This window comes from Salvelinus alpinus, chromosome 5 (genome assembly GCF_045679555.1).
Source record: "Salvelinus alpinus chromosome 5, SLU_Salpinus.1, whole genome shotgun sequence".
NCBI lineage: Eukaryota > Metazoa > Chordata > Actinopteri > Salmoniformes > Salmonidae > Salvelinus > Salvelinus alpinus.
In genome coordinates, this window is record NC_092090.1 from 17,550,029 (window position 1) to 17,575,467 (window position 25,439).

At 41.3% G+C, this 25,439-nt stretch overlaps 2 protein-coding genes across 16 annotated transcripts in view; one reads left to right on the plus strand and one right to left on the minus strand.

Annotated features, from left to right (window-relative positions):
• Nucleotides 1-244: 244 nt before the first annotated feature.
• LOC139575018 (paired box protein Pax-6-like) lies at nt 245-24,332 on the minus strand. 15 transcript variants are annotated; one of them, XM_071399914.1, is made up of 15 exons: nt 24,181-24,330; nt 18,002-18,159; nt 15,123-15,177; nt 14,785-14,838; nt 13,783-13,806; nt 11,007-11,137; nt 10,593-10,634; nt 10,272-10,502; nt 9,570-9,735; nt 5,323-5,481; nt 5,092-5,174; nt 4,808-4,958; nt 4,302-4,414; nt 3,792-3,927; nt 245-2,240 (listed from the first exon to the last, which is right to left on the minus strand). In XM_071399914.1, the coding sequence occupies exons 4-15, from the start codon at nt 14,795-14,797 to the stop codon at nt 2,155-2,157; spliced, it is 1,335 nt and encodes a 444-aa protein (XP_071256015.1). In that variant the 5' UTR covers nt 14,798-14,838; nt 15,123-15,177; nt 18,002-18,159; nt 24,181-24,330; the 3' UTR covers nt 245-2,154. The 15 variants fall into 15 exon arrangements, with proteins under 15 accessions (XP_071256015.1, XP_071256007.1, XP_071256011.1 ...); XM_071399906.1 differs by lacking the exon at nt 15,123-15,177 and having other exon boundaries at nt 24,181-24,332; XM_071399910.1 differs by lacking the exon at nt 15,123-15,177 and having other exon boundaries at nt 10,287-10,502; nt 24,181-24,331.
• LOC139575020 (reticulocalbin-1-like) overlaps nt 18,574-25,439 on the plus strand; it is a 47,432-nt gene continuing 40,566 nt past the window's right edge. Inside the window, exon 1 of the mRNA XM_071399925.1 lies at nt 18,574-18,680. The gene's annotated coding sequence lies outside the window, so the exon portion shown is untranslated. The remainder of the gene's footprint in view (nt 18,681-25,439) is intronic.

Here is a 25,439-nt window from a genome sequence, read left to right on the forward strand (position 1 = left end):
TGTGGAGCCGGTGAGGGCCGTGCATCACATAGGATCGGGCTTGGCTGTTTGGAAGACATATCAGGTTGGAACTGGCTCCACTTTGGTTTGTTTGTATGGAAATTCTCTATCAACTCATTTGTAGTTGAGTTGTACAACAAATACGCTTTGTACCATTCAAAATGGGCTGTGGTAATACGCTGTGTAGCTATTCTCACCTGGTGCATCGTATTTGATGTTGGCTAAAGAATTAATAACACGGAAAAAGCTTTCACTATATTTACTGTACAAAATAGTTTTTTTTATAGTTTTCACAAAATACATTTAGAAAGCTCCATTTTAAATCAAATTAAATTGAAATATTTAAGAGACAGTTTAGACGTTTCATCTCAGAAGCATTTCTCAGACGTAGACCCTGTATACGTGTCCACGTTCTATGTACACATATTTGAAAAACAACGCAGAACTCAAAAAAGCATGACAGACGACGCTAGAAAACGCCACCCATGGTCTTCAATTATAAATAAGACTGCTGGATTAGTCCGCAGTCACCCATGGTCTTCAATTATAAATAAGACTGCTGGATTAGTCCGCAGTCACCCATGGTCTTCAATTATAAATAAGACTGCTGGATTAGTCTGCAGTCACCCATTGTCTTCAATTATAAATAAGACTGCTGGATTAGTCCGCAGTCAAACATACTCTGGGTCACTGTAATAGAACATCACATGTTTACAAAATGATGCAACACAAGACTAATATCTTCAACAACAAAAACATTGTGTAATAGATGAAATACAAAGGCTTTGGTCTGTTTTACAATCAACAATGATTAAATCTGATATGTACTTGTAAACAACTGCCAAACACTTATGTTTCAAACTTTGTCAAGCATGTTTAATCATAATTATAGGAATGAAATATTTCTAGTTGCACAAAATGATTTGACAATAGGACACTATAATACAACTATACCTAAGAGACTAATTGTACCTGACCTAAAGAAATGTATTTTTATGATGCATGAAAATGTGTAGAAAACATTTATAGAATATTCTTGGGGGGATAAAAATGTAAATGTACTTTTATTGTAGAAATCTTTAGATTTCTAGGGAAGACATACTTACAATTCAGCATGAACAAATTGGATTATATCGAAGACACAGTCTACCATTTAGCGATTCAACTGTTTTACTCAGCTCCTCTGCATTTATAGCTCTTCACTTGGACCGTTAATCAATCCTTCCACCACAGCAGAAGTCCATGAACAAGTCTTGGACCGTTAATCAATCCATCCACCACAGCAGAAGTCCATGAACAAGTCTTGAACCTAGAATCAATCCATCCACCACAGCAGAAGTCCATGAACAAGTCTTGAATGTCCCACTGTCTTTGCAAACTGTTAGTGGTGGTTGTCTGTACAATTCAGGCCAGTACAATTCATGTGATAATGTGGTTGTCTGTGACCACAGTTAAATCCCCAGGCCTATACAGTTCATGTGATATTGCAGGAGTCCGACCCAAAAGGCTGAGGTGGGTGGATTGACTGGAGGTCCTCCTCTGCTGACGTCCATTTTGAAGGAGTATGACCAATAAATAGGTTTAATAAACACACTGAGTCTGTTCCCCACAGCTCTCCTCTCGGGTGATATGCAACAGTTTCGTATGAGTCCACAGACCGTGCAAAGTCTGGTAGAAAGTCTCGATGTAAGCAGATCAAAAAATAGTCATGGCAGAAATCTCTTGGGTTCTCCTTTACCCCAAAAACAAACATGAGACCAACATGGTTTTCTAGCAGTCCATCTATCAGTACTTGATCTGGGTTTTTCATCATAACATACACACGGCCATATACAAACACAAGAGACAGACAGAAAAAAAGAAACAATTACTTGGAAAGTGAGAAAAAAAATGAAGTTTTTGTTCCATGAAAATGTTAAACACCGGGCACTTTACAGAGGTCCACATTTTGTCTTCTTCCCATCGTTGTTCTCCCCAGTCCTCATATGTGCCAAGAGCTACAGAACAACACACTGTCCCAGTGGAAACAACCACACCCTGTAGTCCTAGGGCACTCCCAGAGTCTCTCTCTCTCCTCCACTTCTCTCCGTGTGTGTGTGAGCTCCCAGCGGAGGGCGGTGGGTGAGCGGTTACAGGGTGAAGTAGCTCTTCTCTCTATTGTAGTCTTGACCAGTACTGAGACATGTCAGGCTCGCCGCCTGGGACTTGGACAGGGACAGACACTCCAGGAGAGATGAGTCCTGAGGAGAGAGGGAAGAGAGACACATATCAGTCCAAATGGCCCAGTGTCTCTGTACTGTGTTTGCTAAAGAGAGCTTGAGTTCAGTCCAAATGGCCCAGTGTCTCTGTACTGTACTGTGTTTGCTAAAGAGAGCTTGAGTTCAGTCCAAATGGCCCAGTGTCTCTGTACTGTACTGTGTTTGCTAAAGAGAGCTTGAGTTCAGTCCAAATGGCCCAGTGTCTCTGTACTGTACTGTGTTTGCTAAAGAGAGCTTGAGTTCAGTCCAAATGGCCCAGTGTCTCTGTACTGTACTGTGTTTGGTAAAGAGAGCTTGAGTTCAGTCCAAATGGCCCAGTGTCTATGTACTGTACTGTGTTTGGTAAAGAGAGCTTGAGTTCAACATTTCTTTAGCCTGAGAAATGACCATCATGTTGAGAGATGAACCATTACGCCAAATAGGACATTGAGAGGTAAGTCCCGTAGCACATAGCATCCGAGTTGATGAATGCTTTACTACAGAGCGCACAGCCATAGAGGATAGGTCATTAGAAAGCTTAAAGGTACAATGCAGTAATTTTTATCTCAATATCAAATCATTTTCTGTGTAACAATTAAGTACTTTACTGTGATTGTTTTCAATTACAATGTTCAAAAATAAACAAAAATAGCAATTTCTCAAGCAATCATTTATCTAGGACTGTCTGGGATTGAAAACTAGCTGTTATTGGCAAAGAGGTTTGGAACTGTCTTTCTTATTGGTCTATTAATTAATTGACCACCTGGTGATGTCACCAGGCCAAAACTCCATCCCACCAAAACAGGCTGAAATTTCAGGCCGTCTTTTCAAGCAGTTCTTACACGAAAAGGACATTGTCATAATTTTCCCAATTTCACAGTTTTATACCAACATAGTGTGGAAATATATATAAAACACAGTAAATCACATTTTTGACTGCACTGGGCCTTTAAGCACAGAGGACTAAGCCTTTGAGTATTCAGCGATAAGAAGTTTAGCACACAGAACAGTAGCTTTATGAATCACATTGTTTAACACTTCAGGATATCAGTAATAAGTTAGCTAGATTGATTGAGGCCTCGCAGAGAGTACAACAGAAATTAATCAAATGAATTAGCGATTTAGCTTAGAGGAAATGTGTCAATGGTCCATTAACCCCTCATGACTATGACCAGTATATATGGCCCTCCACAGCAACGTAATGGGTTGGAACTAAAACCTCCGTCTAGCGTGGTTCAAATGACATTATGCCGTTGAGCTGGAATGGAATGGGGTGCGTTCATGCACTAAGATTAGAATGTCAGGCGAGAGAAAATGGTGTGTAACGTAGAGGTACAGTATGTGTCTGTAGTCTGATCAAAGAGAAAAAAGAAAATGGCGGATTATGGGGAAATGTAGAGCATGAATTAAGAAAGAGAATGTGTGTATGGCTATGCAGCCTCCCCTATTTAAAGGTTCGGTGGCAGATGGTTAGTTAGCTAAGAGACTAAACGTGATTTGTTCATTTTCGCTAATGGCCAAACGTGTTTCGGAAACAATGGACTTTCTGCCTACCTGTTGAGGTGGTACCAGAAGTGATCATTGATTGGCTGTTCATATGTGCCTGCATATGAGGGGGCGTATATGTGTCGTAGCTCCGCCCATTCACAGACGGACTGGTAGGCAGCATGCAGGAATAGGTCTGGCTGGGCTATAGATAGGGAGAGAATAACGTTTATATATTAGCTTAGCCAACTATATACCCTCTTCAGCTCAGCAGTCAGTACTTACAGCAATGCCCAGCTAGGGATGCAGGCTGTTATATTCCTTTAGGCATTTAGAAATGTTTCTGACTACAGTTTGATTTCTCCTCAAGCTGTTTTTAGGATTAGAAGAGAACAGAATCATTATACCTACGAAGGTTGATTACAACTAGCTTGGCGATAATGGTATTTGGCTTTTGAAATACAATTGTAACTGTAGTATTTGCACATTTCAGACGAGAGCACAACCTAGACATTTGTTGACACAGTTAACGCAGACAGAACAGGGTCAGGGTTAGTTAGTACCTGGTTGTCGACTTACTTGCATAGGCAGGTTGTTGGCCATGGTGAAGCTGGGCATGGGAGGAAGGGCGCTGTACGTGTTGGTGAGGGCCATGTCAGGTCTGCCCAACATAGACCCAGATGTGAAGGACACTGAGGAAGAAGGGGAGAAATGTTTGGTTCAAATGGGTTACGGTTCACACATTCAGTGATGGCAGATAGGGAGCATAGTGTGAGTAAAGCCACGCCCTCCTTGACAGGTAGCTCAGGGGGTTTCGTTTTTCACTGCTTACATGCATGATTAACCAATGAACCATTGAAAGTAGCCTATATCAGCAAAAATTATTTAATCAACTGTCATTTGAAGCATATGATGAGTTATTATTCAACTCAACTTTATATCAAAGAAAAATATCCCTTATACCTATGTTAGTCTATAATTAAGCTGTCTGACTTTGAAATGAGTGGTGGGCCTACTGAAATCTTCCTAATGTTGACCAGTGTCCCACTGTAGATGGATGGATGTTCTATGAGTGTGGTGCTTACCCGGTGTGGTGGGCTGAGGCATGGGCTGATAGACGCTGCTGCTGAAGCTGCTGCTGATGGGGATGTGACTGGAGGAGTTGCTGGCCTGACGACGCTGGTTCCGGAGCTTCTCCTCCCGCCTCCACTTCGCTCTTCTGTTTGAGAACCACACCTGCACAACAGGTCAATCATACATTAGTCGCGTATGTAGGCTCTTCATGGATTCTTGTGTGTCTTTTTCAGACCAAGCAGCAAAATGTTAATGGAATGCAGTGCAATGCATATTTCAAAATGTGTCCGCTCACCTGTATTCTTGCTTCAGGCAGATCTATTTTAGCTGCCAGTCTTTCCCTCGCGAAAACGTCAGGATAATGAGTCCTTTCAAATTCTGCAATACGATATGAAAACGTATCTTTAGTATAGGCTATGAACATATTGTTGTAATTGAATTATGTGTAAGCTACTGAGGTGAATGTTGCTATTCGTTCAATTAGACGTTACATTAAAATATGAATATCTTGTAAATTCAAGTTCACCTTTTTCCAGTGCTTCAATCTGCTCTTGTGTGAACGACGTGCGGTTCCTCTGGAGTTTTCTCTTTAGCTGGAGTCGCATCTGCGTCTCGTCAGAATCCTCCCCATTCGAACTGATGGAGTTTGTGTTCTCTCCAGCACCGTCCTGTGGCTGGCAGCCATCTGTAAATAAATCAATAAACAAATAGGAATTGGCCTGCCTACTACATCTCCAAAAGCATGCGTTAATATATTGTTTATTTAATTTTATAGTTATAGCAAAAAATAACATGTCGTCCTCGCAATAGCCCATAGGGAATTCATGTATACGGTTCTGTAATATTTATATATGTTCCCGTTAAAAGCAACCTATTAGAAGAATAAGGAAAAGCTGTCATTGTAGGCCTAGTTGGCATAACACCGACTGAGGACGGACATTGAATGATGACGGATGAATGATCTAGCTAACATATTGATCTCTGCTTGTTTTCAGACACATCAATAGCCATACAAGACCGAGTAGTTATTTGTCAAATATTGTGGGAAAAAGACCATTGCTCAGCAATGCTGCGTGAACTTAGATCCTTTATCACCTCTCAACAATGGCACATGTGCTCAAAGGGTTAAGAGAAATGTGACTAGATGTGGCGAACTCCTTTCAGGCCCAAACTCTCTCCCCCTTTTAGGAGCGTTGCGATGCCTCAATGGCCGTCCCCATATGGGCTTTCGTATAGCCATTGAGGTGACCACCAACACTTGAATAGAAGGAGGTGCTTTTCACAATGAAACAATGCCGTTCGGGGTAAGGGAAACCATTAAACTCTGTGCACACAGCGAGAGGTGGCTACAGCGAACTCTTCGTGGGCAGAATATCACCAGAGGAAAATGGAGCAGCTCAATCGGACGAGCCGACAAAAAGGATTCTCTCTGTGCTTTGGTGAACTATTGTGTGCACGAGGATCCCGGTCAACAGAGCTTTGAGTTCAGTGTGTTAACCCTTATCCACTAGCATCATTAATCACGTCCCCCGGCCAGCTAAACGCCAGTCAAAATGTCTATCTTAAATTGGAAACAAATGAGTGAGGAGAGAGCATGCAACCCCCTGTACAAGCTGAATAGGGCCTATCTATTCACGGCTCCTGGTTGTCCGTGGTAGGCCTATATGGGCTTCTGTTCTGGGACCAGGCATATTGACTAATGCCTGTCTTGGTTTTGCACATCATTATCCCTTCGAGAAGTTAATATGAAATGAAGAAATGAAGGGCTGCTTTTGGAGAATGTCGGGTTTTATGTGTGTAACGCTATTTGACCAGTCGTTTCGTGAGGTGCACCTGCATACAGATAATGTTCTGAGTTTACCAATTTAGCTTTGGGTAGTCTCGGACATGACAGTACTTACATTGGAGTCACGACAGGCTACTTTTCTCTAACATATCCATAGGCCTATTTAAACAAATGTATAGGATCGAATGTTTTCCACTAGTTTGGGTCCCAGTCTTTGTAGCTATCATTCCACTCTTTCCACTCCAGTCATGCTAAACATCTTTGGCATACGACACGGAGCACAAGGAGTGGAATGTTACCAAAACAGACTGGGACCCAGGCTAGTTGCCCCCTGGGAGATTACATAAAACATTTGTTGTAATATTATTTGCATAACAACAGTTTAAATACGCACAAAATTACCATGACATTGCATGTTATGTAAGCAAATTCACCATAAGGCACCTGTCATATTTTAGGTTTAGGCCGATAACAATGTGGTAGCCTAGACTAAATAGCCCATGAATTAGACATACTACCACAGACATCTAGCAAGTGCTAAATTATAGCACATAATGATAATTGCCTGGATTTGTTTTCGGTTGACATGAATGTGTTAATAGGATTATGACTATTAAAATGTATCTTTTTAAAATGTCTTAATCGTTTTGAAATAAATTAACTTTTTTCTTAATGTAGCCTGTGTCCGTCCACTCAGCGCTTTGTTTTTCTTCTCGAAGGATAATCCACAAAAAGGAGTGAATGTGCGGCCCATGATCCCTCCGCCAGACCCACTGACGCTAGGTTTGGGATTTGTTTTCTTTTAAAAAAGCGCTGGGAAATAAACTCATTCTTTGGTATCACTGTGTCTCGGGCAGTGGGGCGGAAAAAGAGCCGAAAGAGATAGCGGCCCCTTTCAGTCAACAGAGACTGGATCAAAAACACTTAAGAAACCGATTAAACTGAAAGAGAAAGTGAGTGGTCTAAATTCTACAGACGGGATTTAGTACCATATCAGACCGAAATGAGAGAAAGAGAAGAAATAATGAATTGCCACAGAGTTTTATTCAGATAGACTCTCTAGATAGAGTTGTCACCTTTCAAGCCCTGTCAGACTCCTTGTAACCATTATTTTAGCCACTGTTGCGTAGCTGTTGTTTGACAGGGACCATATTTGTTCTCCTCAGAGACCCTTGCCGTATGGCTTAGACCTTATGGATCTCCTGAAATTAACTCCTGGAAACAATTCCCAATTCAATTGGAGGTAAATGCCCATGTCACTTCATTTTCAATCGAAGAAACTGAAAAGCAATATTGCATTAAGGGCCTAAAAAGATTGCATTCAAAGCCTTATAAAAATGTATTATTATTATTAGGCCTATTGTCAGTATTGTTATTATTAGGCCTATTGTTATTATTAATAATAATATTGTTAATAATATTGCTATTATTAATAGCTTACTATTATTAGTATCAATAACGACATTAAATCAAACAGAGTGTAAACATAGTGAATAACTATGTCTAGTTCTGGCAGTAAGCCAATAGTTTATTGTACATTATAAAAAATAAAAAATAAAATAAACATGAAAAAAGATAGGTTAGGACCACATAAGACTAAATCAAAAGGCCTTTATGTTCAAAGCAAATTAAATTCTGTGCAGAAACATATCTTGATGCTTATCGAATTATAACACTGTTTCTCTTACCCAGCCCAGCCCAGGTGCAATGACTTTATTTTCTTTCAGGCTCTGTATTTCACAAGGGTCTATTAGAGCACACAAAAAGAACTAGAACATAAGCATGTATTTTTGTAACGTTCATGTTTTCCTGGCTAATCGCTCCGCCTGTCATCCCGTGTCCAGTGGTCTCCTGTGGAACATTTCTCCATCAGTCTCCCTCAACTAGACTCACCTCACCATAACGAGAGACGAAGCTCTCTCTAATGAGCAATTACACATAGCGGGCCCGTTCCCATAACCAATCCTTGCGTGTGAAGGAAAACATTCCTTTGTACTGATATGCCGCACACGGATCCTCAGGCTTTTTTTCCCTGCCAGGAGAGGAGGGAAATGCGGGTTGTTGGATGGACACCTCCGCTGAAAGGCCAGGCCTCTGTCACGCACATCCCCATCGGAGACAGTGTGGGCATTGAGACTGCTGATTAATTGGCCGTTCACTAATCGACTACTCTATGATTAATTGGGAATTTTGTCCACCAAAGGCATCAAAGCATGTTGACAATACCTGCTTGATATGCTGACCAATCATAAACGACATCCAATCATCCTAAATGATTGATGTGTTATAAGCAAATGCCCAAAACTCACTGAAAACTATGGCTTGGGCTCCCAAGTGGCGCAGCGGTCTAAGGTACTGCATCTCAGTGCTAGAGGCGTCACTACAGACACCCTGGTTCGAATCGAGGATGTATCACAACCGGCCGTGATTGGGAGTCCCATAGGGAGGCGCACAATTGGCACAGCGTCGTCCGGGTTTGGCCGGTGTAGGCTGTCACTGTAAATAAGAATTTGTTTTTCACTTACTTGCCTAGTTAAATAAATGTTAAATACAAATAATAATAATAATTTAAGATGTTTATTGCGTAACATATTTGTAATGGTGACTTAGCTTAAGGTTTACCTACAAAGTTACACTACTCACTAATCAGTTACGTCATACTCGTCTAGCCAGAACCCATGCGTAAAGTGAACGTCTAGTCATGTATGAAAGAAGCGAAGATATACTGTGGACCAGGGTATAGGCCTAACATTTGCAATATAGCATTACATCCCTGATGACCCTTAGGTCATTAAAACAATTTGGTTTATAAAAACCCTAATACTCCTTCTTCCAAAAGTCAAACGGAATGCATTGACAAATAATGGATTAGTCTTTAGGCCTACATTCGGATAATGGTGAGATAATTATATGATTTCACGAATACCGCAAGTGTAATTATATCTATAGGTTTCTTCATTGTCAAATTATTAGTGACTGAGGTTCACCTTGGTTGGGCTGGCCTGGCACTGAAGTTCCGGGGTACCAGCCGGGCCGTGTCCCCCAAGTTCCTGTCTGACCGTTGAGCATTCTCAGCTTGTCATACATGCCATCTGCGCCCATCTGTTGCTTCTCGCTAGCCAGGTTGCGGAGGACTCTGTTTATCGACGACACCTGAAAGACAAACAAAACGGAACGGTTTGATTAGCGCCAGCCATGATTGAAAAATGCGCGCCACCGCCGGTATAGTGTGTAGGCATGCGAGCACTGTGAGCGTGCAAACCTTAATGTCTATGGTGCACACATATACACATGCACGCACGCGCGCGCACACATACGTCACATCCTGACAAGTGAGCTGGGAGTAAAGATGTAAACAGAGCATTTCCAAATAATATTTGAGAAAATACATTTTAATAACTAGCCAAACATTGAAAATATGCCTGTTATAAACATCAACAATTGTCAATTGTATTTTACATATAGGCCCTATGTGGTGCAAAATTAGCTAATAACGAATCAAATATAAATAATGAAATGTATGAATGTCTCTACAAGTTAACTAACCATTTGTTGGAAATCCGTAATGCATGTCTTTCACATATAACGCAGTCATGATCTCGTGACTAAATGGTTGGCTGATAATCATGCATGCTTTCCGTCTCTGAGAAATCATTTCAGGTGGTAAAAAAATCATGCTCATAACTTACACTCACTGCACTTACACTGGGTATATTGTCGTTGGTGCAGACCCCCTCCGACAACAGTCTGTCGCGGATCTCCCAGGCGAAAATAGACGGGCACTCCCGCTTGTACTGCGCTATCTTCCCCACCACCTCTGGAGTGGCTACCCTCGGCTTGCTGCCTCCGATCGCTCTCGGTCTTATGGAGCCAGTCTCATAGTATCTGCCAAGGATCTTACTCACGCACCCGTTGGACACCTGGATAGAAAACAATAGACACAATTCACATACATTATTTAAGACTAGTTGCGAAATTTTGAAGATTACGTCAAACAATGATAAGCTTACGTTTTCATTTTCCAGCACTTGGACTTTTGAGTCATCATGGGTCTATAAACAAAAAAATATGCCTTAAATGGTATAGGATAACAGTGTGCACTTTCTAAAATGCAACTATTCTTAGGGGGGAAAGTGGTGGCCTACTTACGATATGTTACCCTTAATGTTATTCGAATAGGATATAGATTATAATGAGAAGCAATTAGGCTTTGTCTGGCCTTCTTACAGCCAACAATTGTCGAAAAACGTTTTTAAATAAATAAAAAGGCTACAGTAAGGAAAACTAAAAGTTCCACCATGCATCATCTTCTTATATTTAAAATCCCATTGTTTAGTTTTATTTTGTTGTAGCTTAAAAAAAAAAAAAAGTAAACACTGAAAGCTAGGGTTTCCTGCACCAGACCGAAAGAATGCCCTGGTCACCTGCAGAATCCTGGAGATGTCGCACGGCCGCGCGCCACTATGAGCAAGTTCGACGATTTTCTGCCTGGTGGTGTCCGGTAGCGGTCTACCATTAACAAACACACCGCCCAGCTGGTTCACACCGCTGTGACCTGAACAGAGACAAAGGGGAGCCCAATTATAGGCTACGGTTGCAATGTAACAACAAGGTTATGATCACAACAATATGTTCTATAACAAAATAGCAGTGAGTCAGGTAATGCTTTTCCTTTCAGATGGCTAGCTTTCAGAGCAAAGGTGAAACATAAACGTTGAAGGGAGGAATTAACAAAACGCTACATTTAGAATGAAGGAAATGCAGATAGTCTAATAGTACAATTATCCCCAAAATGAATATCTAATAGTTATTTATTGTTCCATTGTTATCAGCACTCTAGACAATGGTCACTGTAATGCAATAGCCTTGAATCAACACATGCACGGCAAGTGTCAACAGCATCCAATGATCTGGACCAAAACATCCCCATCCAACTGAGATTAAATCAGCTATTCAAAGGTGAAATCAGCAATTTAAAGGTGAAATCGGCTATTCAAAGGTGAAATCAGCTATTTAAAGGTGAAATCGGCTATCCAAAGGTGAATTCAGTCATACGCGAGTTGTCCAACATTATTTCGCCAAGTGAGCAAGCCAACCCCAAATTCAGCGTCTTTAAATCCCCAAACATAGAAATTAAATCCCCCAATCCTCCTCACCGCTATTCCAGTGTGCTATTACGCACAAGCACACCAATGTACCCTCAACACAAACACGCCAATGTACCTTCAACACAAGCACACCAAAACACCACCCAATTAGGTAGCCTCAAATATAACAAACCTCAATAAATGTTATCCAAATATAAGTATTTTTAAAACACTTAATTAAGAGGTAGGTTGTAGTCGATAAGGAGGTTGATTAAAGCATGGAAAGAGTCAGCAAACCTGAAGCCAAATGGGACGGATGCCTCCCCGGAGTGTCTTACTGTGCTCCAGATCTCCGCTGCCTTCTCTTGCGCTGCCGCCTGCTACATTGACTCCGGGAGCAGAGGCTCCTTAGCAATAAATAAGCTCCAAATATAGAAGAGGGGGGAAATGTGATGAGGCTGGCTGACATTTGTCTTTAAAATAAAGCTAGCTGCACGTCAAGTTTGAGCTTAATTTCTGGAAATAGGCGGAAGTCGCCTCGGATCATGCATGGGAAGGCTAATTGAAAAGATCAGTTGGAGCACTTGTGGCAGGCATGTCACTTTATGACACAGCTCTGCTTTTGAAAAACGCATCGTCACGACAAATAGTAGCACGATAAAACGACCCTTTCTGTCTGGATTTGGATATCACTCAGACAAAATTGGACGCTACTCGTTTACCCTTCGAGGGAAGCTTCGTTTTAAGGTGACCAGGGGCGACGCGCGGGCACAACAACGAGGGCGCGCTTGGATTCTCAACATATTAAATCTGACATCTCGGTTTTTTTCTCTTGTTTGTATTTGGCAACAAATCCTCCCAGCCACTACAATCCTGTTGTGTGCAATCAGTGGGCGATCTGCTTGGGAATACGTTGTATGTGCGCTATAAATGGGAACAATACGCATTACGCACGTTTTGTGCCAATTAAAAGCCATGTTTTGAGTGAAAATAAATCTGTTTAACATAATTAAACACTGCTCTTAGGCCACTATGTGCAATGATCCTTATCCAACGTGGACTTGATTAATAGCAAATCCACTATCATCCCTCTGGCTCTTTGGTAATTCCAGGATTAAGTGGAATTAATAGACGTCTTACTCTCAAATGAACCTGTCCGCGCTAAGCAGCGGTTCGCTGTGGGTTTACATGGTTGCACCGTCACCTCAACACATTTATAACCATCATATACATCCACAGGATCGATAAAGCCGTCAGATAAGGATATCACATACAATTTCAACTCTCCAAAGGTTAAGTCTTAATCATGTGCCCAATTCCCCACGGCGAGCAGCGTCGATCTCGCCCGCTGGCGCTGATTATGCGCCTTGTATTCTATTACTAGTCGACTAATAGGAAAACATATGGTGTCAATTTGGACGCTCCCCTCCATATACACCCAGGAGTTGTTAGCACAAAAGCCACCGAGGCCGCGGCGACCTTTAAACAACACATAGAACCGGGCCCAATGATATCTCCTCGGCCATTCGCACCAGAAATCACAAGCCAAGCCAGGGGAGCATCCCATTAACATCAATTTGGGGCAAAGCAGGAGCAGAGGGGGCTGTACATAGCTTTAACGACGCCTCGTTTAAAACATCATCTCAATAAAGGAGAACTGGCAAGCAAACATCATCTGTGAGTAAGCCATTTGTCAGCGCATAGAACACTGGGTAATGCCAAGGTGGCCTATATGACGCATAATGGGCTTCCCATATTGTTCAAAAATAATATCCAATAGACTATGTATTTAGACGTTTAAAAAACTATGATACAAATTAAATAGTCTTCAATGAAATATTCCTGTATCAATTGTCCTATTTAATCTGACCTACATTCAAGCCTTTTGTTCTGCATGTTGTCATTTTCCCTTATAGTGAACAATATCATATTCCCTACTTGCATTGCAAATATAACCTAGGCCTACAACAAGGTAACAATATGCCCTACACGTGATCTAGCTATAGGTACATTGAATTCAGACAGATTAAAATGTGACTACATAGGCAGGTGTTACAGCACATGCACGTCATCAAGGTGAGGAGAATAGCAGAGAGGAAATCATTCCACACACCTTCATCACAGATGTCATAGACCTCTAGTCCAGCAGCAAGACAAGAGAGAAAATAACGTTACTTTTCATCCTTTATGGTTTAGTTCATTTCCCCAGTCAGCAACTCATATGGACCATTATGATAAACAATCCAGACAAGTAATAACACACTACAGACTAGGAAGCAATAGAGGCCAACACACAGTCACCTTTCCTTTATGGCGCCCATGCAAGACAATATCATGTTTTATCATGTTGTTGTTTTTTTGCAGTGAGTTTAGGCCAATATGTACAGTTCTACTCTGTTGTTATGGTAATGTGGGAATCTACATTCTAACTCCGGCACTGTTCATGAGGAGACTAGTCTACATTAGACATGATCAATATTCGTCCTTCTTTGCCTTCCCATTCTCCGCCCCAGCTAATAGTGTACGCAGCCTGGCAGTCAGCTCTAAAGCTAATGCAGACGGCTGTGCAATTATTTAATACCAACTCAAGCGGAAAGAAAATTCTCCCCCTTCAACCCAACCCCCTCTACTCTCTCTCTCTCTCTCTCTCTCTCTCTCTCTCTCTCTCTCTCTCTCTCTCTCTCTCTCTCTCTCTCTCTCTCTCTCTCTCTCTCTCTCTCTCTCTCTCTCTCTCTCTCTCTCTCTCTCTCTCTCTCTCTCTCTCTCTCTGTGTGCACATAGCAGAAAACTAAAACAATCTGTGGAGATTAATGGAGGATATATAATTAGACTATAACTGTCAATGTTCAATAACTCTGCGGTCTGGAAGGGGCCATATAACATGCATTACATATAAACACAAGGATACGGCTAAATTAACAACATCAAGAGCGACACAGAATTTTAAATATTGAAGCTAAAAACAAATCATAAACTGTGGGGGAAAAAAGTCAAAATAAAGCTTATATGCTAAGGAGTATGTTAAGGGTAAGTTATGTTAAGGGGACCATAAAGACAGAAGGGTAGTTGCGGTTAGTATCAAAGTTTAAAAACAACAATATGCAAATCCACTTACTGTTCTGCATCATCGAGGCTACGCCAGACTCCCACGTGGCTTGGCTGTGGTATTCTATGCGTCATAAGGAAATAACAATGATAACAATGTTAGTATCAGCATAATTACAATGTAATGGCTATTCAAAGTTAAGAATTACAATTCACAAATGTTCTCTCTTTTTTTTTATATATTTCTTTTTTTCTCTCTTTTAGTTACTTCGAATTCCAAGGCGATTAGGGCGGATACTTTGGTGCAATACAATCATAATGTTGCTCTGTAATTATAAATTCCACATAGCCATAATCCATGTGAATTGGCACATCCCCATTGTATATATATTTTAGCATTAAACTTGCCTGGAAACAGAGTTGACTGTCGGCTTAAAACAATTTAGCCAATCTTAATGTCTCCCTAGGACAAAGCAAAACAGTATATTAGTACAGCCCTAGCGAAGACTGTGTGTTACATTTTACAAGTAAAGACTACTAAAAATTATTATTGAATTAGAATTGTAATTAATAAATAGGTTACTGTCGATTTGGCGTGTTATTCATATGAGAGCATTTATATTTCTGTATTTTTGTATTTATTTTGTGCAGCCTGAAGTTCGAAGAAACGGGCACTTTAATGGGCCTAATTGAAGATGGTAAAATAAATAAATTAGGCCTAATTGAAGAAGGTAAAATAAATAAATTAGGCCTAATTGAAGAAGGTAAAATAAATAAATGATGTCGAGTTGCGATGGTTGCTATTCGTTGGCAAAAGCATCGCTATTCGTTGGCACGTGCGTGGTTTATTGATCACCTGTTTCTGATTCCTTGACATGTTTTTTTTGTTCTACTTGATGGCTTATAAAAAGGCCTAAACATAAAGCAACGGCCACAGAGGCTGTTTCTAGTTCTACACAAATCTAGACCCTCTCGCCCAATGTGTACAGTGACACACGCTGTCTACCTCGCCTCAATGCTCTGCAAAAGTACAAACCAGGAGGGGGTAGAGGCCGCATACAAAGCCTGCCGGAGTCCCAACAATGCACCCCTTTCTACCACCATACCCAAACCCGGGGCCGCACAACTCGGCCTCCACAACTAGCAACACATCTTCCCACTAAACGTACCAACAACTCCAGAATACAAAGTAACGAAGGCATCCCCCCTCCGGGACCATACACACAACACCTTCTCACTGGCACAGCGGATGACCGTGACCTCGGGTCCCCGTAGCCCAATGTGGGATTTGTTTGTTACGTTTTGGGAAATGGAAAAGTAATTTCTTGTTCTAAATATCTGGAGGTAATGGTGTAGCTGGTGACGGTTGTTAGGCGGTTGTAAAAAGATACAACAGCTCAGTGGGGAGCTCAATCAGAAAAGACAAACGCAATAAAGAACCTATTCAAGTGGACTGTTAAAAAGGGGCCGGTGAAGGAATAGTCTGAAGTTTAATTTTGTCTCCTTACGCAAAAACAACCCTGTTGTGGGCATGTGTGTACTGCACCCGAACCTAGGATTTGGAAACATGAATTGGGTTGAGAAGTGAGACTTACAAATACCTACTTTCTGGAGAAAGTAGCCTATTGCAAAAACAACGTGTTTCCAAAGCCATTTTGTAATTTATCAGAACACTGTTAACAGTAACAATTGTTGTGTTGCAAACGGAGGAATACTTTTTGTTGAGGAAATTTACCCGATATGTTTTCACGTCAGTCCTGTTCTTAGAAGTAGGCTGTCTGAAAAGACCAAAAGTCTTGAAAACAATGCATTTTATTTTTACAATGCAAATGCACTCAACTCACTCGTTTAGATTCCTCCACATTCATTCCAATATTTTAACTACGTAAAAGTACAAACCCACCAATGCAAAATAAATCTCTCAACAATACACACAACAGCCCCGGAAGTGGCGAATGGTAAAATAATCCTCAATTCCTCTCTGCCTTAAAAACAATATTTCTGTTAAATATTTGGAGAACTGCGATTCAGCAGTATAGACATCATCTGCCTAGTTAATCATTTACTTAGTGTCGAAAACTCTGCGGTTGTTGCTGAGGTTAACAACGGTCTAATCTGAATTTATTTTCCTTTAGTAGTACCTAATCCGTAACAACAATCAACAACAATCGTCTTAATTAAACATGCTTATTCAGGCAGCTGGATCCTGAGTTCACAACATTCACATGCAGAAAAACATTACGATCTCAAACAATGGCTCGGTAGGAAGTTGTGAGCACTATGCATTTACATGCACTAAGCATCTTAGTGTTATCTTTAATGTAATACTGGGTTATTAGCCCGTTTTTGTAAGGGGTAGTATGCCTATGTTAATTTAACGACACAAATGAAACCATAACATTTATGATTAGGCTATTAGTGAAATATAGGCCTAACTTTCAGCTACTTTCGTTTGACAGTTTTATTTATTTAGAATCAGTGAACGTGACGTTATCTTCAAAATGTTTGAGTTGTGCAGATATACTTTATATGTTGATAAAAACATAAATATGACAATATTATAATAGGCTATGTATTTAGCCATTTAGTATGAATGCTTTGATTTATTGTATTCTAATTCTAAAACGTTTTGAAGTATTTTAGTAACTTGCAGGCACGCTTAAATACCTGTAGTGATAATTGTAACTATTTCTGCACAATACTTCACTTGCTTAGAAGAAAAGTAACATTTGAGGTATATTTTCTTTGGTACGCAAACAAGAGAAATAAATAGGCCCACCGTGTACTTGGAGCATTTCAGAGAAGGCGCTTGGGTGACTCCGCTGTCTATGAATCAAACTGACACCATTCCTCAACGGGTCATTGCTCCCCATTCTCCACGATGATCACTGTCTCGGCCTAACGTGACTTTTTACTCTTTGCTGTCATAAATAAGCATTAAGCTATCCGTAAACACCAACACAACCGATCATTAAAGAGCACATCAGATAAACAGGAAAGCCAGCCCGAATGCCGCTTCAAATCGCACTCTACAACTTCAGAGTAGGAGTAGAATATAAGCAGCCTAGTAGGGGCTACACTTACTACACAAACTCCAACCTATAGCCTAGCGATACTAGTCTGCAGCCTGGGAGATGCATATGGCGCAATAATAATAATATATTCGTTTTCAATTATTGATTGTTCTGCATTAAATCTAACCTATTTTAAGTTATGTATGTTTGCAGGGTTGCAGACTGGGTTGAAATGCACAGACAATCTTTTACTGGGAAGATATCCACTCTCACCTTTTTGAGGCATCCTGCGCCGCTGTCAAAAGTCCTTGTCAAATAGTTCTCCGTGCCACAGAAAGAGAACAAATGCAGGGCCGTCTATTGTGGTGGTTTTTCAGTAAGAGGAAACAATAGTTTTCCAGTGATCTTCAGCGGAGACGGAAGGGATATCCCTGCGAAGGAGACAGAGATTGACAGTGAACTCAGATGTCAGGACCGCGGAGTGAGCGAGAATGTGCGCTCGTGTGAGTGAGCGAGATAGCGAATGAGAGAGTGGGGCAGAGAAGGAGAGAGGGAGAAGGGGAGGGAGGGAAAGAATTGGAGAAGAAGAGGGGGTTGGAGGCTAAGAGAGAACACACCTATGCTGATTGGTGATGGTACAAGTGTATTACTGTATGTGTTTCTGGTCTGCTGTGCTCTGTGCGTTGCCTCGACCTCTGTCATCATCGGCCCCCAAGGAAACACTTCCCCCTCCACCAAAGCGGGAAATGGGGCCGAGCGAGAGAGAAGAGAGACCCGTCTCCCCAACCCACTAATCAGCAGACACATGCAAATACCCCTCTTTCTCTCTCTCACACACTCTCTCTCCCTCTCTCTCGCTCTCTTTCCCTCGCTATCTGAATATTGCCTGCCCTACTATGCAAAGAAACTGGATTGCCTCGGAGATCCCCATTGGATAGAAAGCAAAGGCCTGGTGAGTCTCTGCTGAGGCCGGGTTGGTTCCGTGGTGGTGGGAATCTCAAGCATGTTTTACAGCTAAACCTGAGTGCACGACGCGGGGGAAACGGAGGATGTGGACGCATTTTAAAGCAGTCAGCTCCATGAATGGAACATTCTGTCCACGGAGCTGATTTCAAATCGTTCTTACCTTGTCGAGCGTAGGCTGTGCCTATTTCCGTGGGAAATTTGCCTACAGATAAATGTTTTCTTCTGTTTTAGGCGTATTGCTATCGTGTAGCCTCTATTATTTTCCGTACAAATTTTTCCAATGCAATCTTGGAACAAACTTCATATTTACTTTGGGTCTGCATGAAAACAAATCGTTTCTGAGTTTCTGTCAACAGCTCTGCATGGCTGTTTGCAACGGTTGTGAAGTGTCTCCCTGGAGTGCATAGTGAGTTGGCCCTTGGTGAGCAGGGCCACTACTAATGACAAATGAGCTGAGGAGGGCTCCCCATTGACAGCTGTGGCTTTTAAAGGGGAAACTGTTTACTTTGTGTATTAAGTACACTTGTAAATTACCACTAATGTCGCCTACTCGCTGAAAACAAACGCAAACTTTCCCCACGTGCCTTTGTTGACTGTTTGGTATCACCTTCTAACTGCTCAGCCTGTCATGGTCATTGTAAACACACCGACACACACACGGTTCCCCGCCATGCGTAAAGGGCCCCTGCTTTTAGGCAAGCTCTGCTGCTTGTTATGGACGCATTTGCAAGGCAAGGTGACGTCACTCCTATGACCTGACGACAAATAACACGCGTAAATAAAGTGAAGCAAATGACTGGTCAGCAATGACCACACGCTCCCTAACTGCACCGGTTTAATTATCGGCCATTACGACACACCTCAGCGCATTCGAAAGCAACCCCTCCGAGCCCGTATTGAAGCTTACACTCGTAGCTTGCGAAGCACCAGTCTCAGTGCTGGGAGTCCCCGTCGCTTATTCCAAAGGACCAGGGCCGGTGGAGGAGGGGATGCGAGCTGTTTGGATGTGTGGAGCCAACCCATAGCAAAATTGGGGTACAAAAAAGGGGGAGATGGAGAGACGGAGGAGGAGAGGGGGATGGGATGGGTCTCTTTTTTGGAGAGTGCAGAGCATGAAATGAAGTAATGGAGGGAGGCCTACACTTGACTTCCTTTGACGTGAAAAAGTCAGAGCTCATCAATAAACTACCTCGGAGGTGAAAGAGGGCTCCCTGACAACCATCACATTCCTAACTACGGGTTCAATGAGGAGACAAACGACGCTGCCTGAAGGGAGGGGGGGGGGGGGGGGGGGGCTGAATGGGGCCCTCAGTGGGCGCGCGAGATAATGAGCCGCGAGGACCAGCACAAACTGTCACCCAGAGTCCTGCGGTGAGGAACAAGAACAACACTTCGGCCAGAACTTTCTCCCCAAACAAGCTGTAAACTAACCCACCATTTTGTCCCATTTCTCCTCCACTGTGTTTAGTCACTGAAGCTGGTGGCCTATTCGACTAGATTTTTTTTTTTTGTTTCTGTGTTTGACTTTGTTTTGGGGTCGTGTGTTTGTGTTTGTGTGTTTGTACATGAAGATTAGTCCTGATGGTCTAATGAGTATCTTGTTCAGGGAAACTTTATTCTGATAATAGAGGAATTGGCAGCTTATGACAAACCTAAAAGTGCGTGTGCAGCTAGTAAGGTGAGCAGAACAGTTTTATACTACAGCCACATGCATGACATGTCAGCACACATGTTTACATACATCGTTGTTGCAAGAAATGACATTGTGGAAACTGCAGAATGCAAAAACAATCTACTATATTGGTCAGATTCTCCAGATTCGCCAAACTTTGCACCTGATACTTTTAGAATAGAGTGAATATGTTGTACTTACAGCAGGTGCACACTTTGTGCCAGTGCAAACACTTAGAACCCAAATGCATGACAACATTGTTAACCCTATTTAATTGCAATATTTGTTTTGATTTAATGAATGCACCAAAATCCCGCACACACAATCGTGATTCGTGTTGTTGAAAGTGTAACCTAATGTTTGTTTTTCAGCGAATCATAAAAAATAAAAAATAAACTATCAAATGTTTTAACCGACTATGAATTATGTTGGTATATGCATTTAAATACGATTAAGCTAATCTAACTTTCAAAAGTGAATAACATCAAATTTATGCTAATTTATAGGCAAAATATAGGCCTCTACGAAGGACACTGCTAGTAGTGACATTTATATGTAACCACACCACATTGTAATTCTAATTTAATAGCCATCCCCTTGTAAGCAGTCTGCAGCTGACGAAAATTCACTACTAACCCGCTTCAGTGAAAGACAGAGTCCCTGATGAGTGTGTCGAGTTGTTTTCTCTGCAGACAATAGCCTATACGTCCAATAGATTATTGATTTATTTGTGAAAGTAAATCCGCTCCGAGTGCTATATGCGTTGTCTCCATTCTTCTACTCACGAAACGTTTCGTTTTTCTTGACTCACTTGAAGTTCCAGATCAAATAGAGCAATAAATAATCATTCCTTTTGAACGATCATGTGCTCGTTGAAGTGCAAATATATATATTTCTCTGTTTAAGGGGAAGCTTCTTCGGGGTAAGTGTGAAAATGTAGTAAAACGAGTAACTGTATACAGACTAGCAATTAGCCCAATTCGGATTAGCAGCAATGCCTAAGGACCTGAAAAGAAATCCTAATCTGCTCGCTATTTTCCCCTGAGGCAAAGTGGTCTTTGAGGCCCCTCTAAAAACTTTGGAGAAAAAAAATCATAGGAGGGAGGAGGGGTGAACACGGCTGACGTCATGCGAGAGAGAGAGAGAGAGAGAGAGAGAGAGAGAGAGAGAGCGAGAGAAGGAGGTCTATTAGAAAACATCAACAAAGCGGAGAGGGGCGCGCTGGCCTCCATTGATTTATCGAGATTTGAGGGACATGGGGACCGTTGAGCCATTGGGACCGGCAGAGAGAGCTTTATCATCTCAATACTTCTCTAATTGTAGAGCAGGCAGGCGGACGAGTCTTCCATGAGAGGGAGGGAGCTGTCATCATTCAGCGAGTCCACATTCTCTGTGATTTTGCAGGACACTGACCCTTCCCTCTGTAGGCCTATTACAGTAGAAAGTCTGAGCCAAGCAGACAAAATTGCATGAGCGTAGAATAAATGGAAAATTAATGCATTTGCCAATTGTTTCATATTTTTTCGAAAGTTAATAACTATCCTTTGTGGTTAAAATACATTTGATTAGAAAAATATACTAATAGGGATATTCATTAATATATGAATTATTTTCTAGTTACTGCCCAATGACATTAAAATATAGCCTACATTGGCATTAACATTTGCACTGAATTACTCCAATATTATTGGAGATAACATTATTTAGATTAGGCTATATATTGTTATAACATATTTAGCCTATCTATAATAATGTGGTGTTGTTACAATAATAATTATTATTATTTGTGTTAAGATTATTTAACATCATTGTATGTTTTATTTCACAGAAAATTCGACAAAACGAAATGTCTTCAAAGACACTCCACCAAATGAGATTTTAAAACGCATTATAAAAGAGCTTTTGCAAGTTAACAAACGAATTTGGCCTACACACCATTCGGTTTTAAACCAACAACCATTTTACTAACTCCAGCCTACTTCGGGTTTCTGCATGGCTCAAAGATATTCAGAAATGTACTTTTTGTGACATATTGTGCGGTGGAGCTCGTGCCGTCGGGAATGCAGCTGTCTTTTACTGTCAGGGCATCACTCTACCTCTTCCCACGTCACACTAACCAGCTGAATTCTGCAAACAAATACAATACATTTTAGGATCAACCTAAAGTTTGTTGTTGAATAATGGTTTGCTTTCATCCCAAAACAATTATCTTCTAAGCTGAGGGAACTGAAATGGACATTACAGGCTCTGGGCTGCAAGGGAAATAATGTCAACACGACATACAGTAAGCCTATATATGTGTGCGTAAAAAGCATTTTATAGGCATTTCGCTGGACCCGCGATAACGTCTGCGTATGGGACCAATAAACTTTGATATAAAATAGATTTTGCTCTATTAATATAATATGACAATTTCTTAAAGCGACTTGGGAATTATTGTTTTAGTGAAAATACCCACCGTAGGCCTAAAGATGCTCAAAATGTACCCTTTCTCTGCGTAAAGTTAGTTATAGACTTCAACTCATCACTTCAACTTGTTTAACAAACGTTCACTGAGTGAGGCATTTAAGTGAAAAGTCCTACAAGGTGAATTCGTAATCTCAGTTGTCTAATTTAGCTCCTTGATTGACGTGTGGCAGGGAATGTGGCGTGAGGACGCTAGAAGGCTGGAGTGTGGATGGACGGTGAAGCCCTCTCCTGGCAGAAGACGGTCTGCTCGGAGGTGATGGTGTCACAGCGCTTCTCGGTGGCCTGGCAGCTGGAGAAACGCGGTCACCAATAACAACTAACACGACAAGTTGACCTTGGTGCGCAGGGCTCGGTACTCCACTTATTAACGACAAGCTCGAACGAAATGGACCGTTGATCACACTGTAATTGCATGTTATAAAATGCACAGGAGGCCTTTAAATAACTTGGGTTGAAGACGAGAACATGTCTGATATTTTGAAAATCCTATTTCAGTTAACGATCTAAAGCTTAGGCTACCACATTTTCAATCAACGGTGAACAATTTTAAAGCTACATTATCGTTTTATTTGCCTTAATTATTCTATAAAAGTTCAATTAAAATTGGGTAACTTTCAAATAACTTACTTGAGCTAAAAGTAAGCATATAACGTAGACTATAACGTAGACTCGTGATAACGTAGACTCATGATAATCATATAACGTAGTCTCATGATAATCAGGCTAAAATGTGTGTAGGTTTGGTAGGCTATTTGGTTATTCAAGAAATATGCACAATTACCATTTGGATGGTTTATATCACTCATACTAAACTGTTGGAATTACAAAGCGTCAAGCGCAGTGTAAATAATAGAACATGTCAATATCGATGTTCAGCTCCGTGCGCGTTAAAGCTTATAACAAGACTTGTGTAAGCGCGTCTTACTTTCTACCTCAGTGAAGATCGCTAATTACACGCTACCCGAGTCATCAACTCCTGCGCTACGATACTAGCAAAAGCGCAGTCGCATGACCCATCAAAAGACCACGCACAACAATGTTTACACTACCTCCAGTTAAACTATCTAGACTTAAACTCAGCCTTCTGTACAGCCACACGGATCCATCAAACACCTTCATAAACATCAGATTCATTCTAAAGTTTGTAAACTTGGCGGCAACAAAAAAGCAGACCACTGATGTTACCATCCCGGGTGCGTACAGTATAGATAGAATACACAGCCAACGAAATGCTTTTAGATATTTTGACAATCCGAAGCGAAGAAAGAACTCCGATGTGCCAAGCACTCAAAACATGGAGTACGGTGATAAGTAATCCGATTGAAATGTGAGATGTATAAATCACCTGATGTAGGTTGTAGAGGGCGCAGACCTCTGACCGATATCCTGCTGATACCAGCACTCGCTCCTTCACCCTCCAAATTGTCACTGGAACAAATCAAGATAAAGTTATGGGTCCAGATAACATTCGGATCCGCCGCGGAGTTGAAATGTCAATGAGAGTGAAAAAAGAGTCGCCTCGCTTACCACCAACTTTCTCTTGGCATCAGCCTCAACTTGGCAGTGATTGGCTAGAGCGACGTTCCGACGTCACCTTCCGAGGCATGGAATGGGGGAAGTTCTATATGGAGCACATGCACCCGCCACAATTCCATCAACACACCATCTTTATTGTCTTTAACTTTGACTGAAAGAAAGGGTCGATTTTCTTTATTTTAAATCTCTTTGCAACTTGATTAGATGTTATATTGGATGGACACGGAACATCAGGCTATGTAAAAAGTTTCAGAAAATTATTTGATAGGTTAAAACGGGAACATATGTGCAACATAGAAGTAGGCTAATTAAGAATGTGGACTTTTATATTTACTAGTGCACCATTTACTAATGGACACATTAAGTAATTTATGGGCAAATGGAATCCCATAGGCCTGTATAGCCTATGGCGTCGCAGCTTTCATGGATCAGATGACCATATGCCTATGACGGCATCAACTTCTCTCTGTTACACGCTCTTATTACACATACACGTAACACAACAAATCTACATCTAAATCCAATGTAGTAGCAGTGGTTTATTAAAATTATTATAAGGCCGTACTTGCTAAAAGCTGACTTGCAGTACACCGCACAAAGGCCTACAAGTAAACAAAAACAAGTTCGCATGGAGCTGAAGGACTGTTGGTGATCTAGGAGTTGAAGCATGTTGAATTGCACTGAGGGCGGAGGAAGTATCGATGGTATTATGGAGGAGGGTCATGCATTAAATTACATGATTATGTGTTGGAAAATCATGTCCCGCTGAAGTGGAAATATTTCCCCTTTTTAAATAAATATTGAAAGTATTGATATTTCACTAACATGGTTAATGTGTAAAATCCATATATTATTTTATCAGCACAGTAACCAGCAGCATACCACCCTGCATACCACTGCTGACTTGCTTCTGAAGCTAAGCAGGGTTTTTATTTTTATTTATTTTTTATTTTACCGTTATTTTACCAGGTAAGTTGACTGAGAACACGTTCTCATTTGCAGCAACGACCTGGGGAATAGTTACAGGGGAGAGGAGGGGGATGAATGAGCCAATTATAAACTGGGGAT